Source organism: Sorex araneus, chromosome 1, assembly GCF_027595985.1.
Source record: "Sorex araneus isolate mSorAra2 chromosome 1, mSorAra2.pri, whole genome shotgun sequence".
Taxonomy (NCBI): domain Eukaryota; kingdom Metazoa; phylum Chordata; class Mammalia; order Eulipotyphla; family Soricidae; genus Sorex; species Sorex araneus.
The window spans coordinates 376,416,571-376,441,211 of NC_073302.1; the positions used below are offsets into that span (position 1 = coordinate 376,416,571).

Below are 24,641 nucleotides of genomic sequence, written 5' to 3' on the forward strand. Positions count from 1 at the left end.
AAGTTAAACTTGCTATTAAACTTTATAATTGACAAAAATAACATTTTTATTTTGTTCATCCTAAACTAGAGTGGGTAGTATATAAAGAATTAATTTTTTGGTTTTTAGAAAACAAAAATGTTCATATTAGGTTAATTCGCAAAAATACAAAATTTTAAAAGTTTTAAATTTAAAATTCCACTTAAAAGCCATAACATACCTATTTTTCAGGTTGAACTTTTTTCGTGATGTGTCTGACTTCCGAGTGTTAGCCTGTGGTGGCGATGGAACTGTGGGATGGATTTTGGACTGCATAGGTAAAAAGAACCACCCAGACAGTGTGTGTTTAAGTCTATTTATATATGTATATGTTTCTTAATTTTATTAGAGCATCTATAGTTTTGAAACAACAGTGATATGATTGATTGGGCAAATGGCATATTGTATACTACACACTGCTTACTCTTCCCATCTTTCAGAAGTTAACTGCCAAAATAATTTATAATTGTCTAGACATTACTTTATCTAATATAATTTTCACATCAGTCTATCTTTAATTTTTTTTGGGCCACATCCAACTGTGCTCAGGATTTCACCTAACTTCGTTCTCAGAGATCACTCCTGTAGGACTTAGGGGAACATGAGGTGCCAGCGATTGAACCTCTGTCTTACCAGCACTCTGAGAACCTCAAATTCTCCATTATTTAAAACCCTCAGAGTTATTCTCAAAACAGGTTTCACAAAATTATTATTATTTTTTATTTTCCTGCAGAGGGAAAAATGAGAGTTTAGAATTATGATAAAATTTTCAGGCAAATCATTTTACTTTTTTTCCAAGCAACTTTTCTCAATGCAAAATCCTCTATGATGTTTCCTATCATCATCAATCATTATTTTTCTTACTATAGCTAATTTGTGTTTACCACAAGCAGTCTTACTAAAATAATTCTCATGTTAAGGTATAACCTCACGTTTTCTTGATTCACACAAATTTTTGACATGAGTAGTATTAACAACCTCATTTTAATGAGCATAAAACCTAAGTTTTCAAGAAGTTAAAAGTACCAGAAGTCTTTTAAATATGAATTGACATCACTGGTCTTGGAATATACACGTTATTCTACAGTCTCCATTAAAATTTTACAACCTTGGACTGGAGACATGGTTCAGTGGTATAGTGCACGCCTCATATGAATGAGACACTGATTTTGATACCCAACATCACCAAAAAAAATTGAATTTTAAAAGCTTAATTTTCAAAAGTAAACAGTATATATATATATATATATATATATATATATATATATATATATACAGAAAGGTAGACATACATCATAAGAAAAGCTGAGATGTTCGGAAAAGTTTTCTGAATTTTTTGACCATCACTTTTCAAAACTAATAGTAAAATATGTCATGAATTAGCTTTCATAAGAAATAAAAATATATTTATTTAATTCATTTCTGTTACTAAACATAAATTCTTTGTTAAAGACAGATTCCTTCAAATTGCAGAGATATATTTTGAAAAAGTATGTTGCTCTATGCATATAAATTGAAACAAACTTAAGTTTGTTCAGTGCAGTTGAGAATATTTCTTTTCATATACTCAAAAATGCTAAAATAGAAATTAATACATGTTCCTAGCACACTTTTGCTAAACATTTCGCCAACTCAGTCTCCTGACTTTTTAAAAATGGAAAACTGTTCTATTTGCCCTCCCAATAAAAACATTAATAGTGTTAATATGCTATATTTAGAGGAAAATCAGATTTAAAGATTTTCTAATTTTAAAAGCTGTTTGTACAATGTCAGAAGGTTCGTGTGGATTCCAAAGTAAAAGTAATGGAAAGTCATTGGCCTTGAGAGGTCATAAAATCAATCCTGGGCTAGTCTATGATGGTTATATAAATAATCCAGTCTCGTTGATGCTTGCATATGGTTACACACTGACTTTAGGAACAGAAAAAGGAGAAAAAATATGAAGAAAAATGTATGTGAAAGTTATTTCAAGGCATATGATTTTTTAAAAAGTCTGTGAAATTCCAGTAAGATCTTTTCTGCAAAAAAACCAAGTATCAAGTGATGTAAAGCTTAATTTTAAAATAACCTTCTGATTTCAAGTTTATTCATCTCTTAACATTATTTACTTTGATACAAAGCAGCACCATCATTAGGAAAAATGTTTTTACATTGTTAGTCGCTTATTTACCTGTTAGAATTAAACTCTTTTCAAAATAATTAATTCCTTTATATGTACCTAGATTTGATGTTGGAAAGTGTTTTTATAACAATAACTTACCATCCATTCTTTCATGTCTACTCTATATGTATGTGTATATATAATATGCATTTTATAAAATATGTATGTAAAATATATACTTTAGTATATATATATTATATATATATATGTTTGAACTACATTCCTGAGAGTTTCACTGGAGTTAAATTAAACTTGACACATTTTTAACCAGTTTAATCTATTTTGAAGATTTTATTATTTCATTAATCTTGGAAATTCCCGTTACTTATTTTGAATTTGGGTCTTTATGTTTTATGTGTTTCATGTGCATGCATATAATTTTAATTGATTACTATATATCTATAAAACATAACATTTTCTATTTATAAGTGCCTAATAAAATGTCTTCATATCAAGTGATTTATTGTCCTATTATTCTATTTGTATGAAAACTTTTATTTAATTTTCATTTTTAATTCCACAGAAAAAGCTAACGTAGCCAAGCACCCTCCAGTTGCCATTTTGCCTCTTGGGACCGGAAATGATCTAGCAAGATGCCTGCGATGGGGAGGAGGTAAAAGAGCAGCAACAACATTGAGACACTTAAAAAACAGAAATGAAGTGTAAATTGTCATTTCCCACACTAAAAACAAAGCAAACAAAATCACATTTCTCTACTACGTAAAAATTTTCATGTGATCATAGCATATAGAATTGCAATATATAACAGCAATAACATATATAAATATACACACATACAATTTCCACCAGTAGTCTGGGCATAGAGAAGTAGATCACTAGGTGTTAGACTGAATGATGCTTTAATCTAATATGGAGTATAGATTTGATTTATCAGAAAAGTTTCCTACCCTGTCTTTTTGATTTCTGACTAAAGACATGAGATGCACATGGATTATTGAAAGCTAGTATTCAAAATTTTTTTGTTGCTGGTTGTGTGCAAGAATTATAAATGGAGGAATCAAAAGATCGATAAATTAATTGTCTACGAAAGATCACACTACATTTCACTTTTTTCTTGACACCTTCTTTATGCCAAGTTGTTGATTTGAACTTTACCTAAGGGCCAAGGGGTTGAAGAGATAGTACAGAAGTTTCAACACTCAGCCAATTTAAGTTGAGTAATCATACTAAAATTTTATCTATTGTTTAATTATCATTCTTACTATGTACACACATCAATTTCTGCTCTTGCTTTTTTTCAAGGACTATTATTTTCTTAAAGGTAGTTAGGGATATAATATTTAATTAGTAATTATCCACTTATGGTAAGCATATATATGTATTTATATTAATATATTTCTATACTATAAGTTAGTGTCAATATTATATTAATATTTATAAATTGATTTACAGGTAAATGTAAAGGTAATTTTTATACAATAGTAAAACTTGAAAATGGGTGAATATATTTATTTTTAATCAATTCAGGGAACTATATGTATCATTTATTTTGGAGAGAAATGGTTATACTTGTTTAATGAAAATTAAGAAAAATTAAAAACTGGGGATAAACTGTTGGAAAATATCCGAAACAAAGATAAGTGTAATTATTATGGTCTTGTAGGTTAGGCAATCCAATAGTTTTATCTTTGAGAACAATTATGTTGGTACTGTGTATGTTGATAGCTGTTGGACTATATAGTAGCATGATAACATCTATTGAATTAATATTATATAATTTTAATGTCTATGTTTATTCAGGTTTTTTTGTGGCACAAGGAAATTAATGCATACTTATGTTTAAACTTATATAGGAAATGATGATAGGCTCCAAAAACATATATTTTAATTTCAAACTGTCTCTGGCAGTTAATTGAACAAATATACCATAAATGTGATTTATTACTCTTTAGAAAATTGTTGGTATGTATGTATTATTTTTATTTTAAGCCACTTAGTTTTCCATCACTTTATGTGCTGACACCTTCATAAAAACTCGGAGCCTCACAAGACAAGGATGCCCACTCTCACCACTCCTCTTCAATATAGTACTGGAAGTACTTGCGATAGCTATTAGACAAGAAAAAGAGATTAAGGGCATCCAGATAGGAAAGGAAGAAATCAAACTCTCACTATTTGCAGACGATATGATACTATATCTAGAGAAGCCTAAAACCTCTACTAAGAAACTCTTAGAAACAATAGACTTATACAGTAAAGTTGCAGGCTACAAAATCAATACCCAAAAATCCATGGCCTTCATATATGCAAACAATGAGGCAGAGGAAAGGGACATGAAAAAAGCAATCCCATTCACAATCGTGCCCCAGAAAATCAAGTACCTCGGAATCAGCTTAACCAAGAAAGTAAAAGACCTCTACAAAGAAAACTACAAAACGCTACTCCATGAAATCAAAGAGGACATGAGGAAATGGAAACATATACCCTGCTCGTGGATAGGGAGAATCAATGTTGTCAAAATGGCAATACTCCCCAAAGCATTATACAGATTCAACGCGATCCCTATAAGTATACCCATGACATTCTTCAAAGAAATGGATCAAGCAATCCTAAAATTCATATGGAACAACAGACGTCCAAGGATAGCTAAAACAATTCTTGGGAAAAAGACGATGGGAGGTATCACCCTCCCCAACCTCAATCTTTACTACAAAGCAGTAACAATTAAAACAGCATGGTACTGGAACAAAGGCAGAGCCGTAGACCAATGGAACAGGGTGGAATACCCTTACACACAACCCCAAATGTATGATCATCTAATCTTTGATAAGGGAGCAAGAGATGTGAAGTGGAGCAAGGAAAGCCTCTTTAACAAATGGTGCTGGCACAACTGGACAACCACATGCAAAAAAATGGGCATAGACCTTGACCTGACACCATGCACAAAAGTCAGATCAAAATGGATTAAAGACCTCAACATTAGACCACAAACCATAAGGTACATTGAAGACAAGGTCGGCAAAACCCTCCATGATATTGAAGATAAAGGTATCTTCAAAGGTGACACGGAACTAAGCAATCTAGTAAAAACAGAGATCAACAAATGGGACTACATTAAACTAAAAAGCTTCTGCACCGCAAAAGATACAGTGACCAGAACCCAAAGACTATCTACAGAATGGGAAAGGATATTTACACAATACCCATCAGATAAGGGGTTGATATCAATGGTATATAAAGCACTGGTTGAACTCTACAAGAAGAAAACATCCAACCCCATCAAAAAATGGGGCGAAGAAATGAACCGAAACTTTACCAAAGAAGAAATACGAATGGCCAAAAGGCACATGAAAAAGTGCTCTACATCACTAATCATCAGAGAGATGCAGATCAAAACAACCACAAGATACCACCTCACACCACAGAGACTAGCGCACATCCAAAAGAACAAAAGCAACCGCTGTTGGAGAGGATGTGGCGAGAAAGGGACCCTTCTACACTGCTGGTGGGAATGCCGACTGGTTCAGCCCTTCTGGAAAACAATATGGACGATTCTCAAAAAATTAGAAATTGAGCTCCCATTTGACCCAGCAATACCACTGCTGGGAATATACCCCAGAGAGGCAAAAAAGTATAATCGAAATGGCATTTGCACATGTATGTTCATCGCAGCACTGTTTACAATAGCCAGAATCTGGAAAAAACCCGAATGCCCTAGAACGGATGACTGGTTGAGGAAACTTTGGTACAACTATACAATGGAATACTATGCAGCTGTTAGAAAAAGGGAGGTCACAAATTTTTTATTTAAGTGGATCGGCATGAAAAGTTTCATGCTAAGTGAAATGAGTCAGAAAGAGAGAGACAGACATAGAAAGATTGCACTCATCTATGACATATAGAATAACAGAGTGGGAGACTAACACCCAAGAATTGTAGAAACAACTACCAGGAGGTTGACTCCATGGCTAGGAGGCTGGCCTCACATTCTGGGGAAAGGGCAACTCAGAGAAGGGATCACCAACTATAATGTAGTCGAAGGCCATGTGGGAGAAGGGAGTTGCGGGCTGAATGAGGGCTAGAGACTGAGCACAGCGGCCACTCAACACCTTTATTGCAAACCACAATAGCTAATTAGAGGGAGAGAACAGAAGGGAATGCCCTGCCACAGTGACAGTGTGGGGTGGGGGGGAGATGGGATTGGGGAGGATGAGAGGGATGCTGAGTTTACTGGTGGTGGAATATGGGCACTGGTGAAGGGATGGGTTTCCGAACTTTGTATGGGGGAAGCATAAGCACAGATGTGTATAAATCCGTAACTGTACCCTCATGGTGATTCATTAATTAAAAATAAATAAATTTATTTAAAAAAAATAAACTGGAACTCCACATCAGGCTGTTTTCACTCCAGAAAAAAAAAAAAAAACTCGGAGCCTCTAAAATTGACTTTTGTCTAGGAATAGATTATTAAAATATAGAACAAAGTAGGATACACATAAATATGTGAAAAATGTTATTGTTATTTAAAATTTATTTTTTGGGAGCCTGAGAGTTAGCAGGTTGAGTGCTTGCCTTGCATGCATCCTACTAGGTTCAATTACCAGTGCATCATATGTACCCACAGAGCCTTGCCAGGAATGATCCCGAAGCACAAAGCCACAAGCAAGCTCTAAGAACAACTGGTTGTGGTCCAAAAGAATAAAATTTTAAAAATATTCTAAGAATGGTTTTAAAGTTAGGAGATAGGGGCCCAAGAGATAACATAGCAGGTAGGGCATTTGCCTTGCACGCGGCCGACCTGGGTTCGATCCCCAGCATCCCATATGTCTCCCCAGCGCCACCAGGAGTAATTCCTGAGTGCATGAGCCAGGAGTAACCCCTGTGCAATGCCAAGGGTGACCCAAAAAGAAAAAAATTAAATTAAATTAAATTAGGAGATATATTTTACTTAATACAATATTTATAATTTTATAATATTATTTACTACAATATTTCAAATTCTAATTATTTACTTGCTACAATAATTCAAATTCTATTATTGCTATCAGCATTCTATTGTTATTGAGAAGCTTATAGCTTATATTCTTATACCACTTGTACTCAGTTTTACCAGTTGTCTTATTTAAAAGTTTTTCACAACAAATCTGAGATTTGTTTAACAGAACAGGTAACTACTGAGGAAGTTTAAAAGTAAACACAGTAAATAAAAAAGGGTTAGTCTACTGTTTAACCGAAATCTTATATCTCCATACATGCTTGGATATTTTGTTTTAGTGTAGGGGTATTTTTGCTTTGTTTTGGTTTTGTCCACACACAGCATTACTCAGTGGTGATTTACATCAGCCTTCTATGGAATGCCAGAGATTGAGACTGGGTTCACCATGTGGAAGGCAAACCTCCCACATACTGCACTGTCTGTCAGTAATTGCATTTAAATGGCAGATGTAAGAATAAGCAAGCGTGGGGGCTGGAGCAATAGCACAGTGGGTAAGGCATTTGTCTTGCACTTGTGCATCGCCGAGTGTGATTCAAAAACCAAAAACAAACAAACAAACAAAAACAAAAGAAGAATAAGCTAGCAGCAGTGCTTAGGGAACCACCATCGTGGTGCAGACATGGCCAAGTCCAACAACCACACTACGTACAACTAGTCTTGAAAATGGCACAGAAATGGCATTAAGAAACCCTGGTCACAGCAATACGAGTCTCTTAAAGGGGTGGGACGCCAAATTCCTAAAGAAATGCATTTTGTCAAGAAGCACAAGAAGGTCCTGAAGAAGATGCAGGCCAATAATGCTAAGGCTATGAGTACCTGTGCGGAGGCCATGAAGGCCCTGGTGAAGCCCCAAGCAGGCCAGGCCCAGCCAATGATCACAAAGAAGAACAGTAGCAAGCTCGGTTGACTTGCTTGTATTGCTCACCGAGGCTTGGGAAAAATGTTCGTGCCCACATTGCCAAGATCTCAGGCTTTGCTGGCCAAAACCCAAGATTGAAACCAAGGATCCAACTAAGGCTAGAGGCAAGGCTCAAATGAAGGCTGAAGCCAAGGCCCAGAGTTAGACCCAAACAGCTGCAGCTCCAGCACCAGCTAGAATAAGCTAGTAGTAGCTCAGTTTCCAGGCTATATTGATCATGTGTAGTAGATTCCTTTAAATGAGATTGCTGAGCATTTACATTAGTCTTGGTAAGTGTAGTTAGTGACAAGGAAGGGGAGAAATATAAAGAAAGGTATCTAGAGTAAGACTAATTCTGAGCACTGTGTTCCATGGGACTGGATCAAACCCATTGTTCTGGGAGTGTGACTTCTTGGAAAAAACTTTATCAGAGAGAAAAACCTGAAAAGTTGGTAGAATCAAGTCACTGTCACTGTGACTATCATCCCATTGCTCATCGATTTGCTCAAGCGGGCACCAGAAATGTCTCCATGTAAGACTTCTTGTTACTGTTTTTGGCATATTGAATATGCCATGGGTAGCTTGCCAGGCTCTGCCATGAGTGCCAGATACTCTCTGTAGCTTGCCAGGCTCTCTGAGAGGGATGGAGGAATCGAATCCGGGTCGGCTGTGTGCAAGGCAAGCGCCCTGCCTGCTGTGCTTTCGCTCCATCCCAGAATCAAGTCAGTTGAAAAAAAAAAGATACTTTAGGTATCTATAATAAATAATAATATGACCAGATGATAAAAGAGAAGAACCTTGTACTTGAGTTGAAAGTTCTCGATCTCTAGAAGGGAAAGTTTGAGATTGAAGAAGTGATGAGAAATAAAGTATCCTTAATGACATCAAGCTTTTTATTTCAGCAACTGGGGAGAGTGTTGTGTTTCCAAGAGAGGTTTATAGGAGAAGATACCAAAGTCGATAATTAATTCCATTTTGAATATGTTGCTATGAAGTTTTGTGGAGGGTATACAATGGCGACGTTCACTTGACAGTTGGCTGTACTGAGAATTTGCACCACAGGAAAGAAATATGAGTTGCAAATTATAGCTAAAAATAAAATGTGGTATGAGTAAAATAGATTGTAGTTAACTCTTATTCTTGTGTTAGAATTTAATGAAAAAAAATGTTTTAAAGTGATACATATGCATGCACACTCAAATATTAATATATTTATTATTTGGTTATATTTTTCATCAACATAGTTTTTTCTTAATTAGGCTATGAAGGAGAAAGTCTGATGAAAATTCTAAGAGATATTGAAAACAGCACAGAGATTATGTTGGACAGATGGAAGTTTGAAGTTATACCTAATGACAAAGACGAGAAGGGTGACCCAGTGCCTTACAGTATCATCAATAATTACTTTTCCATTGGCGTGGTAAGATTTTCCACTACATGTTCTTTGTTTTGTGAGTTCTAGATAATCATTGATGTAAACTCAAATAATATAGATACTTATTATAAGTAAGTTCTTTTGTATTTGTGTCAGCAAAACACTTTTCTAATGGAAAAAATAAAACATGAATGCATTAAATTATATAGTTTTGTTGGTTTGACCATTTTGTTACTAAATGAAAATCAAAATATTTTAAGATATTACTGATAATTTGAAAAGCACAAGTTTTAATTTTATAAGCTAGTTTCATATTAGTAAAAGAGTAAAAAAAAACATTTAGCTTCATTTTAATTGTATCTCCATAATCTATTATGCTTTTGCAGGTAAACATCTTTTAAAAATTGATAGCTATGTCTGTGTCTAGCAATACTGCTGACACTATTCTCAAGTGGTTATAAGAAAATATGTTACTTTTTCTTGATTTCCTAAAGCAGACTGAAAATAAATTATCATTTATCAATTAAGCTATTGGGATCTTGTTCTAATTGAAATTGTTTATTAAAGTCAGGTAATTTCAAGTGCAAAACATATTGCACATTACAAACTCTTTACCATATTATTTAAAATTAGTCTTGTGTCTTATTATATTAATTTTATGTTTTGTTAAATTTTCTCTCTGCCACACACTGATACACACACACACAAACACACACACTCACATGCACCCACACACAGAAACTCTTTGGTTGAATCCATAAACTTAGGAGTCAAACAACTTGGGTAAGACTAACTAGCAAATTTTAAATTTGAGTGTTCATTAATTTATCTCTCCTTTGATATTCTTTGATATTTTCTTTTGTATCCCATAATTTAAAGTTATGTGAATGTACATTGAAAAATATTAAAATAATAGTATTAAGGTGAACTGTGTATATAATTGTTACTGTGGTGACAAGATGGAAGAGGACAAAAGTGATTTACAAGAAGTATCTTGTGCTTCTCTTGAACTATAACACTCCTATTAATATACTGCTATGAATATAAATAATATTTTAATATTTTATCATCATGTACTCTACATAAAACTTAATTCACTCATCAATTAAACCTTTGGATTACTTTTAAAAATTATCAAATTTTAGATAATTTTCATCACTGAAACAAAATGCACACTTAGTAGCCAAATCTCACTTTTTCCCTAAATTTAAACATCAGCTAATCTTTCTGTTTTAAACAGTGGCTATTATAAATATTCCATATAAAATTAATTATGAAGTAAATCATCACGTGTATCACTTGCATCACTTGTCATTCTGTTGCTCATCGATTTGCTCGAGCGGGCGCCAGTAACGTGTCCATTTGTCCATGTCGCCTGCTAGTATAGCCCAATGGTGTCTGCTTGCTCCAGGAACATGAAGACCATCAAACCATTCGTTCAGGGTCTTGATGAAGAAGTCTGACCATCTCGTAGGTGGGCAGCCAGGCGTTCTTTTGACGTCCCATGGAATCCAGTCAGTAACAGCTCTAAATCATAATCTAAATCTAAATCATACCACCCATATATTTCTAAATCTGAATTTATAATTGGTTCTTTTAAAAAATAATTTCTATATATTTATGTGAAATTTTATAGCTGAAGAGTCACTGTGGTGCTTTCTTATATTTTTTTAATCAAGGTTTAATTTATTTCTTATGGCATGTTAAAATTTGTTGTGTTGAAGTCTTTGTTAAGTCCAACATCTAGATTCCATTAGAAAGGTTGATAACATCTCGGTCACTTTTGAGATCTACTAGATGTCATACTTTCTTCTATTTTTTCTTAACTGAAAAATTTCAAAAACTATATTGTAATAAGTCCTTTATTTTTTATGGGGTACACTGGGAGGTTGCAGTAATTGGGCCAAACTGGTGGTTCTCAAGGCTTACTCCTCTTTCTCTGCACTCAAGGATCATTTGTGGTGGTGGCTCAGGGGACAATTTAGTGTGCCAAGGATGGAACCCATGTCAGTCACGTGTAGGGCAAGTGCCTTACCCTCTGTACTATCACTATGGCTCCTTTATATTGGAATAACTCTTAATCTTTATCCTTGTACAAAAATTATGATGGTTCCTGTATTTACTTACCTGTACGAATTATGTGCAACGTTGTTTGAATTCACACTTCCCTCTGGTATAAATGCTAATGCCTCTCTTTTTCGTTGTTGTTTTTGTTGTATTTAAATTTGGGGGGGTGTTGGGGGAAGTGGGGTTTAGTGGAGAGGAAAAGACTCCCAAGCAGTGCTCATGGTGCCCAGTGTCGCTCCCTAGGATACTCGGTCTGGTTCAATGCTTGAGTAAAATGCTGCAGAGCTGCTCTGGCTCTGCAGTTCCAGGAACAACCAAGGCCACACTAATCCTGCTTGGTGCCTTTGGGGTCACACCCAAGAGTCCGGGGGTGGGGAGGCCCGGGTGGGAATGTATGGCTGGACTGAATTCAGGGCCCAGTAATGCAAACTTTGCATTTCTCACCTCTGAGTTATATCCCCAGCCCCTGAATTCTCATTAAAAAAAAAAAGTTTTAATCTGGGACTCCTATGGACTATCTCCTTGTTTGCATGAATTGACTAGTGTTTCTACTACAACACCTTGAGCCAGTTTGCCATTGGATTGTTTCATTCATTGAGGAATCAGAATGAAACACACATGTTATTAATCTGGTTTAGCTTCTGATATCTCTTCTGCTTCTCCTGGTCAATACAGGCTTCCCATTTCATTAAAGATGAGTTTCAAATTAGGGCTCCTTTTCATCTCTCCTGAATATGTGTGTAACTTTGCCTGGAGACCAGAGTTATGTGACACAGTATGACTGTCTCCTTCCCAAAATCTTCTATTGAATGTCTAACAAATTTGCCAGATTATACTTACCTTCACTAATTTTTGCGAACTCAGGAAATGAGAGAATGGCCTTTTGTGTTTGTTTGGCACAGAAATTGCCACTATTTTAGAGGTAACTTTCTGGGCCATGGATATATATTCTGATTTTTACCTCAAATCAAGTCAGTTCCACTGCCCAATTATTTATTTTATAGCTTGGCAATCCTGGCAAAAAAAATAAAACTGAAAGAAAATAGAGGGTAAGAGAGGAGCCCATGTTTGAAATATCACCCAATACCACTGTTCAAGTTAAGTAATTTTTCATGAATATTTTTCAGTTTTAACAAGTGTTTGAATAAATTATTTGATCATTTTCCGGTGTTCTTTAACAGAATAAATATATTTTATATGTATTATATTTATATAATGCATATAATATGTAATGTGCATATAATGTGTATTATATATTATGTTTATATAATGCACGTTATATATTATATAACTTATATTTATTAGATATATAATATAATTTTTATATATTATTTGTATATATATAACCACAGAAGATATTTCGTAGGATAGTGACATTGGTGTTAGTGAGGTTATACAGAGGTTAAGGAGCTTGTCTTGCATGTGACTGGCCCAGTTCAATCCCTGGCCCTTCATATTTTCTCTGAGCACCACCAGAGTCGTTCCTGACCCCTGATCAGAAATAATCCTGACCATTGATGGTATGGCTCAAATCTCTCTCTCCTACTAAACAAAGAATTATAGAGATGTACTTGTCAACACTGAGAAAGGTTTAGTGCTGGCAGTTCCTTATTTATGACTATTGATGAAGTGAATCACTCTCACTGTATATAACAACCCCACCCCCATGCTGACAGACAAGAAGGAATTTTGTTCCATATATAAATAGTGCTAAGGTTAGAAAGCTATAAGGTGCTATGTTTTGATCTGATTTTGCACTCTAAAACAACTGTTGGTACAAGAGAAGAACTGTCCACTCATAGCATCATTTGAAAATTCACATATTCCAGTAATTTTTTGTCATAGTTTATTATTAATTCATTTGTTTAATACATACAATGTACCATTTTTAGGTCAGATCCTAGAGATGAAGGAATAAGTATAAGCATTAAAATCACCTCAATTTTATAATTTATAGTTTAATGTCAAGAGATAGTTTAAAAATGAAAATGCAAATCCCTTGAGAATTATCATAAGTAGTATGAAGGAAAACAAACTACTGTGAACTAGAATAGAAGATAACAGCGATAAGAAAAATCAAAAGATTTTAGATTTTGGAAGACCAGAGGATTACTGCTTGATGCCTTGTCTTGAAGCCTTGCAAGTCAAGGCATCATGTTTATCTTTGAAGAGAGAACATTGAAGTGTTCAATGGTAGTCAAGAAATGAATCAGGCTAATTTATATACAGCAGGAGCTCTCCTATAAGACATACTAGTTAGACATTAATTGAAGATAAAACAAGTGTCATGAAAATGATACATAGGGCTTTGAATATTTTATTTTAAACCAAAACCTATAAATATAATTGAATTGGCTGATCTTCCCTTATGGGTCCAACTAATGTCATATTTTTGAATGTGGGTCATTTACTTGAGTTCTAACAGTCTGTCTTCTGTAAATCATACTCCATAATAAACTAAAAATCCATAATTTCCATTTTTAGTTTCTTTTATGTGAAATAAAAACTCAAAAGAAACTCTTGAAGCTGGGTAAAAATATTCTAAGAATTAATAATAGTTTAAAACTCTTTATTGTAATAATCTCCCTTACATGTGATTGGGTAGCAGATAATACAGAATTCTATATCAGGGCTAGGGAGACAGCTCAAAAAGATCAAGGATGTGATTTGCATTAAGGAGGTCCACTTTTGACCCTCCCAGCACCTCATTAGCCCTTCAGGTTCCACCAGGTATGACCCCAGATTTGGAGCCAGGAAGCACATCACTTGGTGTGGCCCAAACATTTTTTTTTTTTTTTTTTTTTTATTTTTAATTAGAGAATCACCGTGAGGGTACAGTTACAGATTTATACACTTCTGTGCTCACACTTCCCTCATACAAAGTTTGGGAACCCATCCCTTCACCAGTGCCCATTCTCCACCACCCGTAAACCCAGTGTCCCTCCCACCCTCCCCAATCCCATCTCCCCCCCACCCCACCCTGCCACTGTGGCAAGGCATTCCCTTCTGCTTTCTCTCTCTAATTAGCTGTTGTGGTTTGCAACAAAGGTGTTGAGTGGCCGCTGTGCTCAGTCTCTAGCCCTCATTCAGCCCGCAACTCCCTTCCCCCACATGGCCTTCGACTGCAATGTAGTTGGTGATCCCTTCTCTGAGTTGACCTTTCCCCGGAACGTGAGGCCAGCCTCGAAGCCATGGAGTCAACCTCCTGGTACTTATTTCTACAGTTCTTGGGTGTTAGTCTCCCACTCTGTTATTCTATATACCATAGATGAGTGCAATCTTTCTATGTCTGTCTCTCTCTTTCTGACTCATTTCACTCAGCATGAAACTTTTCATGCCCATCCACTTAACTACAAAATTCTTGACCTCCTTTTTTCTAACAGCTGCATAGTATTCCATTGTATAGATGTACCAAAGTTTCCTCAACCAGTCATCCATTCTGGGGCATTCGGGTTTTTTCCAGATTCTGGCTATTGTAAACAGTGCTGCGATGAACATACATGTGCAGATGTTGTTTCGATTGTACTTTTTTGATTCTCTGGGATATATTCCCAGCAGTGGTATTGCTGGGTCAAATGGGAATTCAATATCTAATTTTTTGAGAGTCGTCCAAATTGTTTTCCAGAAGGGCTGAACCAGTCGGCATTCCCACCAGCAGTGAAGAAGGGTCCCTTTCTCCCCACATCCTCTCCAACAGCGGTTGCTTTTGTTCTTTTGGATGTGTGCTACTCTCTGTGGTGTGAGGTGGTATCTCATGGTTGTTTTGATCTGCATCTCTCTGATGATTAGTGATGTAGAGCACTTTTTCATGTGCCTTTTGGCCATTCGTATTTCTTCCTTGGTAAAGTTTCTGTTCATTTCTTTGCCCCATTTTTTGATGGGGTTGGATGTTTTCTTCTTGTAGAGCTCAACCAGTGCTTTATATACCATTGATATCAACCCCTTATCTGATGGGTATTGTGTAAATATCCTTTCCCATTCTGTGGATAGTCTTTGTATTCTGGTCACTGTATCTCTTGCGGTGCAGAAGCTTTTTAGTTTAATGTAGTCCCATTTGTTGATCTCTGTTTTTACTAGATTGCTTAGTTCCGTGTCACCTTTGAAGATACCCTTATCTTCAATATCGTGGAGGGTTTCGCCGACCTTGTCTTCAATGTACCTTATGGTTTGTGGTCTAATGTTGAGGTCTTTAATCCATTTTGATCTGACTTTTGTGCATGGTGTCAGGTCAAGGTCTAAACCCATTTTTTTGCATGTGGTTGTCCAGTTGTGCCAGCACCATTTGTTAAAGAGGCTTTCCTTGCTCCACTTCACTTCTCTTGCTCCCTTATCAAAGATTAGATGGTCATACATTTGGGGTTGTGTGTAGGGATATTCCACCCTGTTCCATTGGTCTACGGCTCTGCCTTTGTTCCAGTACCATGCTGCCAAACATTTTTTTTTTAAAGGAAAATTCTATAGCTGCTTTAAGCATTGCATTTATATAATGTCCCAAATCTTCTTGTTCTTACATAAAACATTTTCTTTTTACAATCATATTTTTTATCGATGCTATATAATTAGATGTGCATTCTACACACTGATATTGGCATACGGTTAAGAGATATGAGTAATTCTTGCTAAATAAAACATAAAATTGTAGAAATATAAATGTGCACCTTTCCTAGAGCGCAGCGTCTATGAGTAGCAGGGCTGCTTCTGTATCCACAGTCACTCTATTAGGGGCCCTGCCTCCACGATCTGGTGGGGAGGTTTCTCCAGGTTCCAAACTGCCCCACGGGGGACAGAAGACATGTTCCAGGCTTCTTCAAGACCCACTGCTGACCGGCCCCTCTTTCTTCTTTCCCTCTCTCTTTTTCTCTCTGTGATTCAATTAATGAAAAAAAAAAAAATCCCCAGCGGAACCAGCATCCTTCTCCTCTCTTGACCGATCTTGTGGAGGAGGCAATAGCATTGCCCTTCCCAGGAGGGATTTTAAAGGTGCATTCAGGCCACACCTCTTGTCCTCTCTTGCTGGAGTTAGGGTTTGGGTCCCCAAGCCTTTGTTTGCTGTTGGTCCAAGAAAGCCTGGCTGAGTGATGAGGGCCCGTGAAGTGTTTGTCCCCGCCAGCGCGTTGAACTGCTGAGATGGCAGCCGGTTTCCATTCACCAGCTGCAGCCCGGGCATCTCGTGCTCCCGTGTGCTGGGCAGGTCAGGCCGAGGGCACACAGGCATTTAGAAAGGATCAACACCTGGCCAGGTCGGGCTAGGCTCCTGAATCTCCAAGACAAATACATCTTCGTAGGCCAGCTGGGGGTCATCCCCAGTGGAGGGCGCTTTGAAGCTGCTGCAGGACCGCCCCAGACCCACGAGGCTGTGAGTTCTGTCTCCCTCTGAGTCCCGAAGCCTCAAGTGCCCATCTCAGTGCTCACCTGGCTGCACTTGCTGCGAAGACCTGGCCTCCAGGGCGGCAATCTTTAAGGCATGGACTCGAAATACATGCTCAGTGCACTCACTTGAACCCCCGTGGAGAAATTCGCTAACTGGGGGGTGTCTCCACACTGAGCTGAGCATGCCTAGAGGACATAGATGAAGGAGAGTCCTTCCCGCTCCCCGAGATGCATCTGTTCTTGCTGGGCCCTCGGGCGCACAAACGGTGCACTGGAAATCCTGCAGTGCCGCAGACTCCCGCAAAGGTACTCTCAGTCCTGAGCGGTTACGAAAGTCAGGCTCTCTGGCAAGGGTGGGGACAGGGGTGAAGGCTGGAATGTCATATTTCTTCTCTTTTCCATGCTGTGCTTCGGAATTGTTTGTTTGTTTGTTCGTTTGTGTGTTTGTTTGTTTGTTTTTCAATGCTCATGTGTCCAGGTTTACTCCTTGCTCCGTGCCCGGCTTTCACTCTTGATGGTGCTGTGTGTGTGTTTTGGGGAGATGGGGGCAGGGGGGCAGTTGCAGAGCCTAGGATTCCCGTGGGAAGATTGGAAGGCTAGAGTTTTTAGCCCTGCACTTGCTCTCCAGTCCCTGAATCTGTTTGCTTCTGTTTGCTTGTTTTTGGCTTTTGGACCACATCTGCAGAGCTCAGGACTTGTGCCTGGCTCTGTTCCGAGGGATCACGCCTGGCGGTGCTTGGGGAGTCATCTGGATTCGAACTGGTATCTCTTTCGGCAATGCAAGCACCTATACAAACCCCTGTACTATGTCTGGGGCCATCTCTCCAAGAATTTTTTTCAATAGTTGTTGAAGTACAGCTATGCAATATTTAAACAATCACAAAAACGTAATATACATACTTATTACAATTATATTTTATGAAAAAATAAAATTTTAATATTTCCCATTTAAAATGCAAATACCTCATATTTGCTTGGGAAGTACTGGGAAATCTAAGCAAGTATTTTTCAAATTAAGACCTGTATAAGAAAGAGCCTGTTAACTTTCAGATTGATGACCCCCATATAATAATAATTATATATAAATGAAGCATATTTTAGTAAGTTTCAGGCAAGTCCAGTTTTGCTTGAATCTATCTTATGTTGAGTAAAGATAAGTGATATAGAGCATTTTAGTATACCAGTTGACTATCTGTATATCTTTATTGAGGACGTATCTGTTTACTTCTTCCTACTTGTTGATGTGGTTGTTTTTCTTATTTAATTTTAAAAGTATTTTAGATATTTTGAATAGTGACCCTTTTCCAGATAAGTGCTTGACAAATATTATCTTCCAGTTTGTGGGACATTTTTTATCTGGCAATTGTCTCCTTCATGGTGTGGATTCTTCTCAGTTTGATAGAGACTTCTACCTATATTTTCTTCAACATAATTTTTGAACTCAGGTCTTATATATTTAACCAGCATATACTAATTGTTTTGCATAGTGTGTGACAGGGTCTGAGTTCATTTTTTTCGTCTGTGACTGGCCAGTTTTCTCAATGGTTGTCACAATAAGATACTACTAGGTCACAAGCAAAGAGGAAATCACGCAATTTGCTGATATGTGGATTATTGGGAGAGTTCCATGCTGAGTGAAGTCAGTCCGAGGGAAAAGTAGATGCAGAATTAATTCTCTCTTCTGTTGAATAGAAAGAAAGTTTGGAATAATTGTTGTCCTAAGGTCTAAACACTTGAGCTTACCAACTGTGTGTGTGTGTTGGGGGGTGCTGCAGTTAGTGAGTGAGTGGGTTGGAGGGGAACGCTGGAAGAGGGGTGGAGGGTAGCAGACAACTGTTGAAGGTGTGGTGTTGAATCATTGTACGCATGAAAGGCTACCATCAACAGTTTTGGAAATCGTGGTGCTTCAAATATAATGGAAATTTTTAAAAAAAGAGGAAAGGTGAAAGAATAGTGAGAAAAACACTAAAAGTGTTGTCATTTCAAAGGATCTTACATTTAGTAAGGATAATTCCCTAAATTGAATTGCACACATTAGTATACAGAATGTTTTTTATTCCTTTTACATAGGTAGGAAACCTTTCAATACCCCATAAATACAATTTTTAAAATACTGGTTTATACAAATATAAGATTTGTAAACAACAAATTAAAGAATACAACCTTCCAGATGTGATTCATGAGTTGAGTACCAGCCTTCATGGTGAGGCCCTAGATTCAATCTCTGGGACTACAGGAAATAGATAAATCAAGTTTTAAAATCCTAAAATGTATCTTAAGAAATTTAAAGTTGATTGGTATTGATGTAATTATCTAATTTAAAGAAAAACAAGGATGAATATATTTTTAAATAATTAAAAACAAGAAAAATACATATTTTTAGAAAATAAAGTTTCACATCATAGTAATAATGACAAACTATAGACATTTAAAACAAAAGCAAGATGAATACAGGTATTAAAATAAATAGTGGTACTCAGGAAGCTTCAGGACCCTTCCCATAATTACCTACAGTCAGTGGCAAGAGACTGGGGATATGCTCAGGATTTAAAGCTTTAGGCACCCATCACTCAGCTGGTGCCCAAGAGCCTCCAAATCTGCACCCAATGATTCTCAGGGGACAAAATGGTGCTGGGGATCTAATGAATCCACAAGCATGCAGAAGCATCTACAAGTGATAATTTATACAGTAGAACATCAAAATTATTAAAACAGGAGGTACAAAGTAATTGATACATAAAATCGAATCCTGTTGCTCTCTCAAAGATGTATATTTAGTATTTAACATATAAATATTGTTAGGAGAATAATTTCCCAGCTCATAGGCTTTTGTTTTGAATGTAAGAGAAATTATGGGGTTGAGCTGGACTTTGAAAACTGGTTTCAAGGGCGCACAAGTCAAAGGGATACAAGCAGCCCAGCTACAAGAAGCCCAGATTGTTCAGAAGGGAGCTTCTGAAAACAAAACCTCTGCTCTGGCATAAATTCACCTTCTAGTTTGGGTGGGTCCAACCTCACAAACAGACCTGGAGGTGATGCAGTCGGCTACTTATTTCTATGAGATGACTCCAGGAAGAAGGCAGGAACCCATAGGATTTGGAATTTTCTGGTTCACTTTTCTGACAGAGAAGGAAGGAATGAAAACTCCACAAATTTAAAAGAGTCCCTTTTACCTTTCCCTCAGGCTGAATTGGTTGGGCAGTATATGGCCAGATCAGCAACTCTTATGGGGAAGAGCTCTTGGCACTGACAAATTATAAGAAATGACCAGATATGTTGACGCCATAACAGTGTAATCAAACAGTAATAATAGTATAATGGTAATTTAGTTATTGTAGCACTGTAGCACTGTCATCCCGTTACTCATTGATTTGCTAGAATGGGCTCCAGTAACATCTCCATTCGTTCTAGCCCGGAGATTTTAGCAGCCTCTCTTTACTTGTCCTTCCCAACAGTGCCACATTGGAGGCTCTTTCAGGGATAGGGGCATGAGACCCATCATTGCTACTGTTTTGGGAATATCAAACGTGCCATGGGGAGCTGCCAGGCTCTGACATGCAGGCAGAACACTCTCGGTAACTTGCCAGGTTTTTCCAGAGGGAGAATGAGAAAATTAGAGGTCGTGCAGCCCTGAATCAGCTGTGTGCTTCCAAGAGTTTTGTTTTATAGTCTCTGGATCTTGACTGTTGATGGGATTACACAGTGCACGGGCAGTTTGTGGGTTCCTCTGCAGGTTTCTTCAAGCGTGAGGCACGTCCAAGCATGTAGAGAGGGGCCTTGAGCATGGCTGATGCTGTGTTCCAGAGGTCTTCGGCTGTTAGGGCTCTGCTTGGGGCGGGAGGGAAACTCAACCCTCCCAGCTCTGAGGGGCCCCAGTGAAGACAGCCAGGCACAGGGGCAGGAGACTCTGCATTGCTCTCTCCCGGAAGCTATGTTTTATAGTCTCTGGATCTTGGCCATTGATGGGATTACATTTAGCCGGGGAAAGTTTGTGGGTATGACTGCCTAGCTACTGGGAAAAGGAGGATATGGGTGGAGGAGGCCCAGTCCTGATCTGAGCAGGCTTGGAGATCTCAGCCCCAGATCCCTCATACTTGGGTTCCTCTTCCGGTTCCTTCATGCGTGAGGCTCACCCAGGTGTGTGGAGAGGGGTCTTGAGCATGGCTATGGCTGGGTTCTGGAGGTCTTCAGCTACTGGGTCTCTGCTCGGGGCGGGGAGGGAAACTCCAACCGCCCCCCTCCGAAAGGCCCTGGTGAAGACAGCCAGGTGCAGGGACAGGGGGTAGTATTTGTTAGTTGTTGAAATTGTAGAGTATTAGGTATCAAGCAAAAATATCCAAATTTGAGTTGTTCTACTGCCCCCTTTCCAGGAAATAAAAAATCAGCACCCCATGAAAATCTACCTTCTTTAAGTAAATATCAATAAAAAGCTTCTTTCCGATTTCACTTAAGCCTTGTTGCCCATGATAGAAATGGCTGGTATGATTCAGTCACAAAAAATAGTAATAAATAACTCATTTGAATTGATATACATGTTAATGTACATGTGAAATATAAAGTATCTTAGAAATACAAATTGAAGTAATATAATTGTAATATGTATAGGAAAAAATAGAAGTATATTTCTTGAGTAGGATAAGCCTTCATGAGACAAAGTGAAAAATATATAAAACAGGAAACTGCAATCATTTTTCATTATATTTGTATTCTGAAAAATGTATAAAATTTTAACATTTAAAGTCAAAATTTTAGGGGCCGGAGTGATAGTGGTAGGGCAGTTGCCTTGAACATAATTGACCCGGGTTCAAGTCCCAGCATCCCAATTGGTTCCTGAGCACCGTCAGAAGTGATTCCTGAGTGCAGAGACAGGAGAAACCCCTGTGCATCACCAGGTGTGACCAAAAAGGAAAAAAAAAACAAACATTTCAATTTCAAATATAGTAAAAGTGGTTCTAATAAAGGTATTGGCTTTTTTTTGGGCTTGGGGCCAAACCAGGCTATAATCAGAGCTTACCCCAGATTGTATCTCGGGGATCGTTCCTGGCAGTGTTCAAGAGACCCTGTGGAGTGTTGGAGATTGAATTTAGTTCAGCAACTACAAGGCAAGTGTCTTACCCACTGTACTATTTCTCTGACCCAAGCATGGAATTCTTAATAGGAAATAATCATCTATGAGAAAAATAGGATGAGAAAAATTTATGATAGATACAGCTAAGTGGAAAGGTTCCCAATACTATTAGTTTGTAAGAAAATGTGAAATTATTCTATGAAGTGCTTGTTTTGTCATTCAGAATGCTTAAACTTACCAAAACTGATATTCCTACTTTTAATAGGTGTGAATAAATATGACCACATTCATCTTCTGTGATGAATCTATAAATTTAAAGCAACCAGTTAATATGTCAAATGTAAAACCCTTTGAGCCATCACTTTCATTTCTTTGAATCTGTTCTACAGAAATAAATAAATAATACAGACCCTATGGTGTACCAGTTATATTTAATGTTAAAAATTGGGAAAAGACTCAATAAAAAAATTTAAAAAAAAAATTGGGAAAAACCTAAAAGTTTATATACTGAAAATGATGCTTCATATAACTGAAACAGAGGTCTAAAACTATTAATGTTAAATAACAAATACAACAAAAATTATATAAGCCATATTTTCTTATGTTCTTTTTTGAATGGGACTAATATAGAAATAAATAATATAGACCCTATGAAGCACAAATTATATTTAATGCTATAAAATTGGGAAAAACCAAAATTTACTTAAAAATGATATACAACGGTCTGAAAATGATGTTAAATAACAACAAAAATTATATAAGCACTCTTTCATATTCTTTTATAAATGGGATTAATATCAAAGCTTTCTGAAGTAGGTTGTGAGCACTGAGTCAGTGACTCCTAAATCTCAACTTGTCTAGCCATATTGCTTAATAACTGTTAGAATGGCAGTAATAAAATATGAATGATCTTATTATATAGTTATATCTAAGAACATATAGAAGAACCAGCAAATATATATATATATATTAACTTAAAGTTAACAATATTAATCTCTAGTTTGTGGTGAAGATATATATGGAAAAGGAAATGAAATTTTATCACATTATAATTCCAATATATATTGTTATTTTGGATAATCCTTAGATTTCATAGCATTATGCATTTTAATATTTCTTGACCTATGACCAAGAAAGATGTTTAAATTCTCATTCAGTTATTCTTTATTTTATTTGGTTTTGGAGAAATACTTGGTGATGTTCAGGGCATATTCCTAGCTAACTGCTCTGGCTTGACTCCAGCTGACTCTGGGAACCATACATAAGGTGTGCTGGGAGTGATCAAGTCTCAGGTCAGCTGCCTGCAAGGCAAGTGTCTTACACACAATACTATCTTTCAAGCCCCCAGGTATTCAGCCTTAACTTGTGCATTATTCCTGTATTTTATAGAATAGTTTTTACTAATGATTTGAGATTTAATGTAATTTTGAGATTTAATGTCATTTTAAGTGTTTAGTTAAATGGATAAGTCCACTTGTTAAGTGGATTATTTTTACTAATAGTTAAAAAAAAACGCATGTTAAGTAGATTAACTTTACTAATCTATAGTTTTTCTATTGATCAATATCCCCCGCCCCACGACACCCACTCCTCTTGCAGTTGAACATTTTTCTTTCTTTATAACAATTTTATTTGTTTCTATGTGAGTAGAGACTATATTCTGGGCACTTAGTTGAATATTGTATAGTGCAATGGAAATAAATATTCAAGTGCCAGACAGTGAGAACTTAAGTTTATATTCTACCTATAGTTTCAATGTGGCAAGAGGTGACACAGCATAAACAAATGAACTTCAAGTGGTGAAGGGAAAGATGCAAGCTACAATGATGATGGAAATTTTCAAAGAGTATAATCTCACAGTGCTTGGATTTTATTTGTGATAGAAAATATGATTTGTTGTGCACTATGTATGATCCATTTTGCTCAGTGAATTGATGTGTACTTCACTAATTGCATGCTCGAGTATGGCAAAGTATATTCACATAATGCTCTTTTGTCCTTCTTTTCTGCAACTCCACTCTCACTGTATTTTCTTTTTGGAGGATTAGACCTTTAGCATGTCCCATAAATCTCAAGATCCTAAAACTCTTAAGGCCCCTGACCCATTACTTTTGCTTCCAATTTCTTGGGTTTTATTGATTGCTATGACTTTCCATTTTACACAGGAACACTACTGATTTCTTGTTTTCATCCATGTGGCTTTGACTAGAGAGTTAGTTCTTAGAACAAGGGGCAGATCAGAAGCTTTCATATCTGGGAAGTCTCATCTTGATCATTTCTTCTTGTTCAAAAGAAAACAGGTCTCACAACACAGACAGGATGTGAAACTACACAAATGATTTAATTCAGGTTCATGGAAGCTGCTGCCTCAAATATACACACATACTTTTAATTTCATTTTTCTTACTCTGTTACATATTGTTTACCCAATAACATATACCTTCAACATGTAGATCCAGGGAAAGGGAAGAGATGCTCTGCAAGACGTACCTAGTAGAGGGTCCAGTAAAAGAAATCAACAAAATAGTCCCCTCATTGCCACACACTAGTATTTGTAAATGATGTTGCAGAGTAAACCATTCTTCTGATTGTTCATGATGTACTTAGTAGAAAAATCAAAACTGTCTAGGTATTCTTATTGTTACTTATTGTCTTAGTGCTAATATTTCAATTACAAAAGAGTTAATTAGTTCATTGTACGAGTCTTTATAGAAAGTCTGGTTTATT

General features: G+C 36.7%; 1 protein-coding gene across 2 annotated transcripts in view; it reads left to right on the forward strand.

Moving 5' to 3' along the window:
- Positions 1–24,641, forward strand: part of DGKB (diacylglycerol kinase beta) — a 743,388-nt gene that overhangs the window by 307,697 nt on the left and 411,050 nt on the right. For both annotated transcript variants that reach the window (XM_055124198.1, XM_055124199.1), the window contains 3 exons: positions 211–296; positions 2,703–2,792; positions 9,294–9,454. In XM_055124198.1, coding sequence (XP_054980173.1) covers positions 211–296; positions 2,703–2,792; positions 9,294–9,454 — 337 coding nt within the window. The remainder of the gene's footprint in view (positions 1–210; positions 297–2,702; positions 2,793–9,293; positions 9,455–24,641) is intronic.